At 39.8% G+C, this 13,575-nt stretch overlaps 1 protein-coding gene across 1 annotated transcript in view; it reads left to right on the forward strand.

The window, feature by feature from the left end:
* The window catches only part of KIFBP (kinesin family binding protein), a 56,453-nt gene extending 44,191 nt beyond the window's left edge, over nucleotides 1–12,262 (forward strand). The window contains exons 6-7 of the mRNA XM_061405178.1: nucleotides 6,437–6,552; nucleotides 10,819–12,262. Coding sequence (XP_061261162.1) covers nucleotides 6,437–6,552; nucleotides 10,819–11,694 — 992 coding nt within the window. The 3' untranslated portion in view covers nucleotides 11,695–12,262. The remainder of the gene's footprint in view (nucleotides 1–6,436; nucleotides 6,553–10,818) is intronic.
* The last annotated feature ends 1,313 nt before the right edge of the window (nucleotides 12,263–13,575 follow it).

Here is a 13,575-nt window from a genome sequence, read left to right on the forward strand (position 1 = left end):
GAATTATTTAAAAATTTTATTTTATATTGGAGTATAGTTAATTAACAGTGTTATGTTTCAGGAAAACAGCCAAGTTCCATGTGCTCTACAGTAGGGCCTTGTAGGTAACCTATTGTAAATATAGCGGTGTCTTTTTAATGGCCAAGTAATATTCCACTGTGTATATATGTGTCACACCTTCTTTAATCTGTCAGTGGACATTTAGGTTGTTTCTATGACTTGGCTGCTGTCAACGGTGCTGCAGTGAACACGGAGGTGCATGCATCCTCCTGAACCGTGGTTTTCTCCAGATATATGCCCAGGAGTGGGATTGCTAGATCGTATGGTAGTTCATCTGTTTTTAGTTTCTTAAGGACCTTCCATACTGCTCTCCATAGTGGCTGCACCAAATTACATTCCTGCCAACAATGTGGGAGAGTTCCCTTTTCTCTACGCCCTCTCCAGCATTTATTATTAGTAGACTTTTTGATGATGGCCATTCTGACTGGTGTGGGGTGATACCTCATTTCTCTAATAAGTAGCAATGTTGAGCATTTTTTCATGTGCCTCTTGGCTATCTAAATGTCTTTGGAGAAATGTCTATTCAGGTCTTCTGCCCATTTTTGATTAGGTTGTTTTGCTGTTGAACCATGTGAGCTATTTTTAAATTTTGGAGATTAATCCATTGTCCATCACATCATTTACAAATATTTTCTCCCATTCTTTGGGTTGTCTTTTCAATGAAATATTACTCAGCCATTAAACAGAATGGAGTAGTGCTGTTTGTAGCAACATGGATGGACCTGGAGATTATCATACTAAGTGCAGACAGGAAAAAACAAATACCATATGATACCACTTTTAAGTGGAATCTAAAAAAGATGATACAAATGAACTTCTTTACAAATGAGAAACAAACTCCCCAATTTGGAGAATAAATTCATGGTTACCAGGCGGGAAAATTGGGAGAAGGGTTAGATTGGGAATTTGGGATTGACATGTACACACTGTTGTATTTAAAATAGATTACGTGAAAGGACCTCCTGTATAGCATAGGGAACTCTGCTCAATATGCTGTAATAACCTAAATGGAAAAAGAATTTGAAAAATGATACGTGTATATGTATAACTGAGTTACTCTGCTGTACACTAACACAACATTGTTAATTATGCTGCTGCTACTGCTAAGTCACTTCAGTGGTGTCAGACTCTGTGCGACCACATAGACAGCAGCCCACCAGGCTCCCCCGTCCCTGGGATTCTCCAGCAAGAACACTGGAGTGGGTTGCCATTTCCTTCTCCAGTGCATGAAAGTGAAAAGTGAAAGTGAAGTCGCTCAGTGTGTCCGACTCTTCGCGACCCCATGGACTGCAGCCCACCAGGCTCCTCCGCCCATGGGATTTTCCAGGCAAGAGTACTGGAGTGGGGTGCCATTGCCTTCTCCGTAATTAACTATAATATTAAAAAAAAAAAAAAAAAAAAACAGTAATATGCCCACATAGGACCTCTGAGCACATTTTAGTATGGTATCAGTCCAGTTACTTTTGGTTCCAGACCTTAAGGAGGTCACTTACTCATATCCATAAGCTATAATCCATAAACTATGTCTAAAAAGGAAAGATCAAGGGCTTCATATCTTTGAATTTGCCTACTTGCTACAATGTACTTATAACCCCAAGATTATTACTCGAGGCACTTCTGTGGTCATTTGCAGAGAGCCAGAGGGTTTAAGACACCTGAGGTGCACATTACCATTTGAGGTTGATCAAGGTAATGCTCTGCCTTCTTATTTCAAGCCCTCATACTATAAGCAAGTATACTTTTTGTGGTCTGTTTAGTTCCACACTTTTCAGATTGTTCTGCATTTTGTTGTTTAAAATGGCCCCCAGCTGTAGTGCTGAGGTGGTATCTAGTGTTCATAAGCACATGAAGGCTGTGAAGCACCTTCTGGAGAAAATGCAGTGTTAGACAAGCTTCATTCAGGCACAGGCGACAGTGCTGTTGGCCACGAGTTCATTGTTAGAGTCAGTAGTTAGACATGAAACAAGGTGTCTTTAAACAGAAATGCATGTAAAATGTTATATATTGATCACTTGATGAAAATAGTGTGTCCAGAAGCTCATTAGAACCTAACTCTGTTTCCCCTACGTGTGGTATTTTAGCGTTCCCTAATTTATTATTCACAGTGACTTTATAGAACATAACTACCATGAATGATGAGAATCAGCTGTATATTGTTTCCTTAGAATCCAGGTAGAAAAGTTTTACTGTTGGGATTAAAAATCGCCTTTTCTACAGAACCAAACATTCATATGAAGGACATGATCCAGCTGATCAGTGACTTATCACTGCTGGGAGATGAGCAACTTGCTTCTCCCCAGGTAGAGCCGCTGTCCTGATCTCTGCTCTCTGAAATTGGTTGGGGGGCTCTGCAACCTTGCAAAGGCTCAGGACAGATAAAAATCAAACCTACAGTGTTTGGGAAAAAGTTTTCCCAAACTTGTTCTGTACAACAGGCTGAACATCATGATAATGGGCGTTGGTTTCTAATAAGATACTTAAAATACCTAAAGTGTATGTTCTTACTAGGGATGAAAATGGTTTTTTGGAAAGTGAAAAGTAAATCTTAGCTATTACAATGGTATGTGGAAAGATAGAGAAAAAGAAGAAAACAAATCTTGCCATTTTTGACAACATGAATGGACCTTAGGGCATCATACTAAGTGAAATCAGAGAATGGCACACACTGTATGATTTCACTTCTATGTGGAATCCAAGAAAACACAGTTCCTAGGTACAGAGAACACATTGGTGGTTGCCAGAGGTGGGTGTGGGTGAATGTGAAGGGCGTCATAAAATTTATAAGTCGTGGGGATGTAAGGTACAGCATAGTGTGTTACAGTGTATTGATTGCATATTTGAAATTTGCTAACAGAGTAGGTCTTAAAAGGTCTCATCCCATTATGTTGTACACCTGGAACTAATATAATACGTCAGTTATCTCAGTCTAAAAACTGTGTTGGTCACCTAACAAGTTTTATAATAAAGTAACTGTATCATTAAGGATCAGAAGAATACAGAGGCTGAGTTAGAGGAGTATACATTATAAAATTAATTTTTTTTCTCTTATTACATTCAATTAATCATAGATTGGTTGAAGTCTAAAAGGTTATTTGTCCACAAATATAAATAGTTAATGAGAATTAAACCTCCAGTGAGAGGCTTTGTTTTTACTCTTCAAAGTAGAAAGCTAAAACATTGGCTGTGTTCAGTGTTTTTAAAATGACTTTATTGAGCAGCCTTATATGTTGTTAGAGTATTTGTTGAAAATAATTTGGCGTGTGTATCAAGAACATTTTAAATGGTGTAAACTCTGACCCAGTAAATTTCACATCTAGGAATCTATCTTAAGGAAATAATTGAAAATCCAGACAAATCTATGTACAGAGATCTTCCTGTTTAGAGTTGTTTGTAAAGAGGAATTGGAAACAGTGGCCAGTATTAGAAGAATGACTGAAGTATAGAAATATATTTCTATACATTGTCCATGATGCTGGACTTAAAAATGACGTTAAAGAGTTGATAGTGATAAGTATGTTGTGTTAGTCGCTCAGTCATGTCCGACTCTGTGACCCCATAGACTGTAACCCACCAGGCTCTTCTGTCCATGGAATTCTCCAGGCAAGAGTTTGGGTTGCCATTCCCTGCTCCAGGGTATCTTCCCAATCCAGGGATCGAACCTGGGTCTCCCGCATTGGGAGCAGATTCTTTACCATCTGAGCCATCAGGGAAGCCCTCATTTTATTACATTTCACTGAATTAAAAAAAAAAATGTTTTGTGGCAACTCTGGAGCAATTGATCAATACTGTTTTTCTTTTCTTTTTTTTTTTTAATACTGTTTTTCTAAGAGCATTTTCTCAATTCATGTCTTTATCACACTTTGGTAATGCCTATATTTCACACTTTTTCATCATTATTTGTTATGATGGCCTGTGATCAGTGATCTTTCACTGTTGAAATTGTTTTGGGTGCCACTGACTGTGTCCATATAAGATGGTAACGTTAGTTGGTAAACGTGTTCTGACTGCTCCACTGACTGGCTGTTGCCCTCCCTCTCCTTGGGCCTCTCTATTTCCTGAAGACACAGCATTATCAAAATTAGATCAGTTAATAACCCTACCGTGACCTTGAAGTAAAAGGAAGAGTTGCACATCTCACACTTTAAGCTAAAAGCTAGAAATGATTAAACTTGGTGAGGAATGGATGTAAAAATGGGCCAGAAGATACTCCCTCTTGTGCAAGTTAGCCAAGTTATGAATGCAAAGAAAAAGTTGCTGAAGGACGTTAGAAGTGCTACTCCAGTGAACACACAAATGATAAGAAAGCAAAACAGCCTTACTGCTGATAATGGAGAAAGTTTTAGTGGTCTGGATAGAAGATCAAACCAGCCACAACATTCCTCTAAGCCAAAGGCTAATCCAGAGCAGGGCCCTAATTTTCTTCAATTCTGTGGAGGCTGAGAGGGGTGAGGAAGCTGCAGAAGAAAAGTTTGAAGTTGAGATTTACAGAAGGAAGCCGTCTCCATAACATAAAAGGGCAAGGTGAAGTAGCAAGTTACCCAGAAGATCCAGCTAAGATCGTTAATGAAGGTGGCTACACTACACAGACTTTCAGTATGGCCGCAACAGCCTTCTGTTGGAAGAAGAGGCCATCTAGGACTTTTCATAGCTGGGGAGAAGTCAGTGCCTGGCTTCAAAGGACAAGCTGCTGACTCTTGTTAGGGGCTAGTGCAGCTGGTGATTTTACCATTCTGAAAATCCTAGGGTCCTTAAAAATTATGCTGATTATGCTTTATGCCAGTCATGCTACCTGTGCTCTGTAAATGGAGCAACAAAACCTGGATGACAACACATGGTTTCCTGGAAATTTTAAGCTCATCGCTGAGACCTACTGTTCCAAAAAAAAAATTCCTTTCAAAGTATTATAGCTCCTTGACAGTGTACCTGGGTCATCCAAGAGCTCTTATGGAGATGTACTTACGATTAATGTTGTTTGCTAACACAACATTCATTCTGTAACCCATAGATCAAGGAGTCATTTCGACTTTCAAGTCTTATTATTTGAAGAAAAAAATCATGAGGCTATCACTGCCGTAGATGCGACTCCTCTGATATATCTGGGTAAAGTAAATTGAAAATCTGCTGGAAAGGATTCACCATTCTAGATGTCATTAAGAAGATTTGTAATTCATGGGAAGAGGTCAAAATATCAACATTAACAGCAGTTTGGAATAAGTTGACCAGACCCTCAGGGATGATTTTGAGGGCTGCAAGACTGTAGTGGAGGAAGTAACTGCAGATATAGTAGAAATAGCATGAGAACTAAAATGAAAAGTTGAACCTAGGGGACTTCCCCGGTAGTCCAGTGGCTAATAGCTCTCAAAGCAAGGGACCGACATTTGGTCCCTTTTCAGGTAATTAGATTCCACATGCCACAACCAGAGCTCTCATCCGTCACGACTGAGACCCAGTGCAGCTGAATAAATAGGTAAATAAATATTTTAAAAATGTTGAACCTGAAGGTTTGTCTGAGTTGCTACAATCTCATGCTAAATTTTGACAGATGAGGACTTGATTCTTAGGGATGAGCAAAGAAAGTGGTTTCTTGAGATGGTATCTACTCCAGGTGAAGATACTGTGAAAATTGTTGAAATGACAACAGAGGAGTTAGAATATTACATAAACTTGATAAAGTAGTGGCAGGGTTTGAGAGGATTGACTAATTTTGAGAGAAGTTCTACTGTGGGTAAAATGCTATCAAATAGCATTGCATTCTACAGAAGACATTGTTCCTGAAAGAAAGAGTCCATCATGCAGCAAACTTCTCTGTTGTCTTATTTTAAGGAACGGCCACAGCCTCCCTACCTCAGCCTTCAGTAACCAGCACCCTGATCAGTCAGCAGCCCTCAGCAATGAGGCAAGACCCTCTAACCAAAAAAAAAAAGATTATGACTCTGAAGCCTTAAATGATGTTTAGCATTTTTTTTTAGCAATAAAGTATTTTTTAATGAGAATGTGTACATTGTTAAGACAATGCTATTGCACACTTAATAGACTAGACCATAGTGCAAACCTTAACTTTTATAAGCCACAGAAAACCAAAAATTCATGAGACTCATTTTACTGCGGTGATCTGGAACCAATCCAGCAATATCTGAGGTGCTTGTACTCAAAATTTAATATATGTGGTGACCTTAGTTTCTACCTGTAGGTAATACAAAAGAAAAAAAACTAGAAAGAACCTCTGGGTGGTAGGAATTTTGGGTGAGTTTCTTCCCACTGCTTCAGTTAGGACTTGTTATTTTTATAATCAAGAGTGATATAAAGAAGAATGGCATACACAATGAAAATTACAGTTGTGACCATTGGCTTACACAAGTCACGTTGTACCTTTTAGCTACGGAAGCTGAAGGAGATGTGCCAGAGCTTTATCACCAAAGAAAAGGGGAAATAGCAAGATGCTGGATCAAGTACTGTTTGACTCTCATGCAGAATGCCCAACTTTCCATGCAGGTAATACAGTCAAAAGTGATCTTTTCTGTCTTAAACAGTAGGATGTAAGTAAAAGCTTAAAATGGGAAGTATGCTCATTGGCTCACGGCATGTGTATTATTTGTGGCATGCAGAAAGCTTGTTTCTTGCTTTCCCTGTCTCAGCCTATCCAAATCTTACTCATCCATTAAGGCTGTCTCAAACAGCACCTCTTCCTTCAAGACTTGCCATTGGATAGAGCATAAGCCCCATCAGAGGGGAGTCTTCATCATATTCATACTATGTACCAATTTCTAGACATAACAGGTGCTCAAAAACTATTGAATGTATATACGATTCTTAAAGCCTACAGATCTCTTCTCCCTCAAGAACCCTCCCTAAGTCACTTGACTTTGCATTATTCTTATTCATATTCTTATCTTATTCCTTTACCTCTTCTTAGACTGGAAGCAACCTGATGGCAGGAAATCTTACTAATCTTTATATACTTCAGACAGTAAATATATATATTGATAAAAATAGAAGTATGAATGTATCTGGAAACAGCCCTGTTAGTTTGTGGCTGTGTCTCCATGGCAGTTAACTTCTCTGTGTCTCAGTTTCCTCACAAGTAAGATGGAGATAATAATATTACTTAATAGTGTTCCTGTGAGTTAAATATGTATAAAGGGCTCAGAAAGAGGTAACTAAGTCCTCAATCAGTGTTAACTATCATTGTTGATACCACTATTACTAATCCATACTTAATGGATTCTAGTTCCTAATCAGAGCTCTGGTGGCTCAGATGGTAAAGAATCTGCTTGCAATGCAGAAGACCCAGATTCTATCCCTGGGTCAGGAAGATTCCCCTGGAGAAGGGAATGGCAACCCATTCTAGTATTCTTGTCTAGAGAATTCCATGGACAGAGAAGCCTGGAGGGCTACAGTCCCTGGGGTCACAAAGAGTCAGACACAGCTGAGAGACTAACACTACAGAGGAAAATAAATCATTTGGATGCATATTCTCCAGGAGACTTTCCTGGAGGAGTTGTCAGGCCTCTCTTCTGTTTACATGCATTAAAGTGTAACTGTTTTACTAGTAAATATAGAACCTTGTGAAACTACTATACAAAATAAAAGCAAACAAACCACAAAACCCCAGAAGCAGGAGTGTTTCAAAGGTGAGAGCACTTTGGAGGTAGTGCAAAGATGAGGCATATTTGGAAAAGGAAGGGTGTGGGGAGAAGAACTAGGGAGTTTTACGTCTAGAGAAACTGCAGCCTGGAAAATCTGTCAGCATTCTTCTGCTCGGAAAGCAGTCTAGAAAGTGTGTAAATAAAGACACTGCCAGGAAGCAGGTAAGTAAACACGATTTAGAGGCTTGGGCCTGCATTTGAAGTGACCGTGTCGAGCAGAGCACCCTGTGGCTTACGCTTGCCGTTCCTTTAGTCCGTGCGTTCCAGACTGGGCACTGGAATTTACCACCTGCTTGTTTTAAACTCACACAGTGACCACACCACTAAATTACTCAGATTTCCTTTAATCTGGCTGTTACCTTAGCTTCATCCTTTGGTCATCTGCTTATCTGAAAAGCCTTCTTTAATTCAAGTTTAATAACATAAACAAATTTAGGTATTTATTTCTGACAGGTTTATAGTAGTCATTGTACTATGATGAACAAAAATAGACCTGGTTTTTTACGTCATACAGAAGTGCAACTTCAGTAAGTTCCACAAAGGAGAGACACAAGATATAAAAAAGTCACAATGGGAGGAAGTAACATCCGAAGGAAGCTCTGGGAATGCGTAGGAATTTCTAGACTGGAGAAGAAGCACAGCATTCCAAGGAGCTGAAGCAGCATGTTGAAAAGTTCTGAGGTGTAGGGAGCATGGTGGTGGAAATGATGGAGCAAGGCCTGTGAGGCTAGAGCAGAGAGAGCATGTGTGATAGAAGGCCGAGTTAGAAAAGGGCTGGAACATGCTGGGCCTTCCATAACTGGAAGCCTTGGTGGGGGGCGGGAGGGTTTGGACTGATCACTTAGGTGGCAGAATGGAGGATTGAGGGAAGGCAGGCGTGGACGAGGAAGATTACTTAGGTCACTGGAACAGTGGGGGTGAGATGTGAAGGGAGCTTGGGCTAGGATGGTGGCAGAAGAGATGGTGGGAAAGAGTGGGTGCAAGAGGTTATTTAGGGGGCAAGACAGAAAGGATTTGATGATAGACACGAAGTGTGGGCTAAGAGAGGAGAGAGACATCAAGGATGATTCTCCCGCATCGGCTGGCTGTCCAGATCGAGGGAGTGACCTTCACTAAAATAAGAGTAGAATAGGAACCTGTTTGCGGAAGAGGGAGAGTTCCATTGTGGACATATTGAGGATGAGGGGTCCTAGTCTCCTGAGAGGAGCAGGAGGTGTGTGAGGTGCTTTAGTTATGGGTCTGGAGCCTAATAAGAGCCCGGTGTACCTGAAGATTTGTGGGTGCTCCTCCTGTGGATGGCAACCATGGGCACAGATGGAGACACCTGTGTAGAGCTGTGCTGAGCAACAGAAATAGAAAACCAGCTACATATGTCACTTTAAGTTTTCCAGTGGCTACATTGTGCTCAGTGCTAAGTCGCTTTAGTCGTGTCCAACTCTTTGTGACCCCATGAACTGTAGCCTGCCAGGCTCCTCTGTCCTTGGGATTCTACAGGCAAGAATACTGGAGTAGGTTGCCATGCCCTCCTCCAGGGCATCTTCCCGACCCAGGGATCGAACCCATGTCTCTTATGTCTCCTGCATTGGCAAGTGGGTTCTTTACCACTAGCACCACCTGGGAAATGGTTACATTAGACAAAGAAAAAAGCAGGTGAAATTAATTTCAACTTGTATTTCTTCCACCTAGAATATATAAAGAAATATTCATTTCTATTTGTCATTAATACTAAAAAGTTGTTGCACTATTTTATAATTTGTACTAAGTCTTGGAAATTGGGTGTATATTATTTTACACTGATCACATCTCAGTTTGGACATTTCAAATGCTCAGTAGTCATCCACGCGCAGCACATGACTCTGTTCTGAACAATGCAGATCTAGAGAGAAGACTTTTCAAATGAAGAGAAGAGCTGGCTTTGGGGCTGACCACTGGTTATCTGATGTTTAATTTTATCGTCCAGGAAGAAGAGAATGAACTGACTATTTTTCAACCATCTTAGTTCCTTCCTCTTTTTTTTTTTTTTGCCCCAGGAGGTAGGGGAGATAACTTTAACTATGATGGTAGATTTAACACTGTCTTTATTTTAGGATCTTTGAGAGACCTAGAGCATTTCTCTGTAGTATATTTTATTAAATAACTTAGCATAAACATCATGCTATTAATGGAATTTCTTTGCAATATTTTTAAGACAGATTTCAGCCTTACTGTAATGTTAAAATATCAATACTAACAATGTGTTACATGTATGTAATATTTCTTACTCTTACCGTTTTCATATGCATTTGTGTTATCTGAAGGAGTAACTATAAATGAGTTAGTTCCCCAAAGAGGAAAGTAATAAACAGTTTAGTTGTGTTATTTACTTTTTTCCTAGTTCCTTTCATTTTTAATTACTTGGAATGTAACTAGAAAGAAGTCAGGATTTCCTGGTGGTCCAGTGGCTAAGACTCCACGCTCCCAATTCAGGAGGCCTGGGTTCTATCCCTGGGGCAGGGAACTAGATCCTGAATGCCTGCAAGTAAGAATTTGCTTGCCACAAACTAAAAAATCCCACATGCCACAGTTAAGAGCTGGATCAGTCAAATAAAAAAAATAGATACATATTAAAAAAAACTAGGAGTTTTAAAAAGATGTGGGCTTCCCTGGTGGCTCAGGTGATAAAGAATCTGCCTGCAATGTGGGAGATCTAGGTTGGATCCCTGGGTTGAGAAGGTCTCCTGGAAAAGGGAATGGCAACCCACTCCAATAATCTTGCCTGGGAAATCTCATGGACAGAGGAGCCTAGCAGGCTACAGTCCATATGGTCACAAAGAGCTGGACACAACTGCGTGTCTAAAAGATGTGATTATAATACCTCCCTCCACCAGATTGGGAAGTAAGAGGGTTTTCTTGTCTTTACTCTTGTGTGTTAGTTGCTCAGTTTTGTCCTACTCTTTGCAACCCCCTGGACTGTAGCCTGCCAGGCTCCTCTGCCCGTGGATTTCTCCAGGCAAGAACACTGGAGTGGGTAGCCATTCCTTTCTCCAGGGGATCTTAAATTTGCTTTAGTACTGACAGCAGGAGACAAGTCAGTGTCTGTCTTCCTTAACCATAATTTATTTTTTTCTTTCAGGACAACATAGGAGAGCTTGATCTTGATAAACAATCTGAACTTAGAGCTTTAAGGAAAAAAGAACTAGATGAGGAAGAAAGTGTTAGGAAAAAAGCTGTGCAGTTTGGAACCGGTGAACTGTGTGATGCCATCTCTGCAGTGGAAGAGAAAGTGAGCTATCTGAGACCTTTAGATTTTGAAGAAGCCAGAGAGCTTTTCTTAACGGGTCAGCACTATGTCTTTGAGGCAAAAGAGTTCTTTCAGATTGATGGTTATGTCACTGACCATATTGAAGTTGTCCAAGACCACAGCGCTCTGTTTAAGGTGCTTGCATTCTTTGAAACTGACATGGAGAGACGGTGCAAGATGCATAAACGCAGAATAGCTATGCTAGAGCCCCTGATCGTGGACCTCAATCCACAGTATTACCTGTTGGTCAACAGGCAGATTCAGTTTGAAATTGCACATGCTTACTATGATATGATGGATCTGAAGGTTGCCATAGCTGACAAGCTGAGGGATCCTGATTCACACATTGTGAAAAAAATCAATAATCTGAATAAGTCAGCACTAAAGTACTATCAGCTCTTCTTAGACTCTCTGAGAGACCCAAATAAAGTCTTTCCTGAGCATATAGGGGAAGATGTTCTTCGCCCTGCCATGTTAGCTAAGTTTCGAGTTGCCCGCCTCTATGGCAAAATCATCACTGCAGATCCCAAGAAAGAGCTAGAAAATTTGGCAACATCATTGGAACATTACAAATTTATTGTTGATTACTGTGAGAAGCACCCTGAAGCTGCCCAGGAAATAGAAGTTGAGCTAGAGCTTAGTAAAGAGATGGTAAGTCTTCTTCCAACAAAAATGGAGAGATTCAGAACCAAGATGGCCCTGACTTAATTATCCTTGTTTCTAATGACAGAAGATGTGCAATAATGAGGAGATTTTTCCCCCTTAGTTAAACAGACCCAGTTCCATTGTGATGTTTAACTTAATAGCCAGGTGAGTGCTGTTTGAACTGGAGATAAGTCAGCCCAATTGAGTCTTTGCTAGGACCTTAATCAGCATAATTAATAATTTATACCTAATTATGTAAATACATTGCCTTGTTAAGTTACATGTGATTGGTATTTTAGATTGCTCGTTTCCTATTTAAATATAAGCCTTTTCTGCCTCATTTTCTAAAAGTAGGTTTTTTGTTGGCTAATATTTACTTGATGGATTTGTTAAGGGAAAAAATGCTGGCTAATATACCTGGGGGGCAAACTGTTACTGTATTAAAATTGAAAAAGTAACTTCTTGTAGTTATTCTTCCCAAAATATTTACTTTCCTTAAAAAAAAAAAAAGTTTCCTTTCTGAGATATTAAAAAACTAAGTTATATTGTAAAATATTGTAGTATGTTTCATTATAGAGAAAAAAAAGGCCTTGTTGGAAATACAATAAATTGACTTGTTTCACTAACAAAAGCTTCCATTTATTCTTTTGTCTTCTTGCAAGAATTGGTTTATTTTTGATACTTCAAAAGTATTACCTTATTTGAAGCCAGAGAAGAATATTTCTTTGGTAATGTTGTACAGAGAGAACACGTAAAATCTTACTGAGTATCCTTACTGAAATACTGCCATGTACCAGAAAAGTTCTACTGGCTTCAGTTTCTCAGAGGATCCTAGTGTATTGGTGAACCTTAAAGCCTTGTTGAAAAAAGATCTGTACATAATAACATTGTTAATATATGTTATTTTAAGTAGATGCAGGATTGAAATGGAGCTCCTCTTCTGATAGTGCAAAATTCAAGATCAGTTGTAAAATTTGATACAGAGAATAGCACTGTGTTAACCTAGTCCTCAGCGTTCTGAAGCCAAGCCTAAGATTCTGTGATGTTTATGTGTGTGTGGTAAGTACCTTGCTTTTCCTTTGAGGTCAGTTTGCTGGAGCGGGAGGGGAGCGGGGCTGTGGATCTTTGAATGTAACAGCATTGTGTGATTCACTGAATATTTAATACTTATTAAATACTGTGGGTCAGGCACTGTTCTTATTTTTCTGAGCTTAGAGGATGCAATAATGAAGATCAACAAGGTCCTGTTCTCATGGAGCAAGTAAATAGAGAAGCAAGAAGATTTCAGGTCATGAATGCTATTAAGAAAGAAACCAGAGGGACTTCCTAGTGGCCCAGTGGCTAAGACTCCCTGCTCCCACTTCAGAGGGCCCAGGTTTGATCCCTGGTCAGAGAACTAGATCCCACACTCAGCAACTAGAGATCCTGTATGCTGCAACTGAAAGAGCCTGCATGCCACAGCTAAGACCACCACAGCCACATAAAATAAATATTTTTTAAAAAAGGAACCAGAATGCTAGGTTGACATTTAATGGGAAGTGGAGCTAGTTTAGTGAAAGTGACCTGAAAGGCTGCTGAAAAGGTGGGAAGTGACACTGAGATAAGAATTTAATGGGCTAAAAGGGCAGAATCACTGCAGATGGTGACTGCAGCCATGAAATGCAAAGACGCTTGCTCCTTGGAAGAAAAGCCATGACAAACCAGGAAGCATATTCAAAAGCAGAGACATTACTTTGCTGACAAAGGTCCATCTAGTCAAAGCTGTAGTTTTTCTAGTAGTCACATACAGATGTGAAAGTTGGACCATAAAGAAAGCTGAGCACCAAAGAATTGATGCTTTTGAACTGTGGTGCTGGAGAAGACTCTTGAGAGTCCCTTGGACTGCAAGGAGATCAAAGCAGTCAATCCTAAAGGAAATCAGTCCTGAATATTCATTGGAAGGAC

The sequence above is a fragment of the Bos javanicus genome, chromosome 28, assembly GCF_032452875.1.
Source record: "Bos javanicus breed banteng chromosome 28, ARS-OSU_banteng_1.0, whole genome shotgun sequence".
Classification (NCBI taxonomy): Eukaryota; Metazoa; Chordata; class Mammalia; order Artiodactyla; family Bovidae; genus Bos; species Bos javanicus.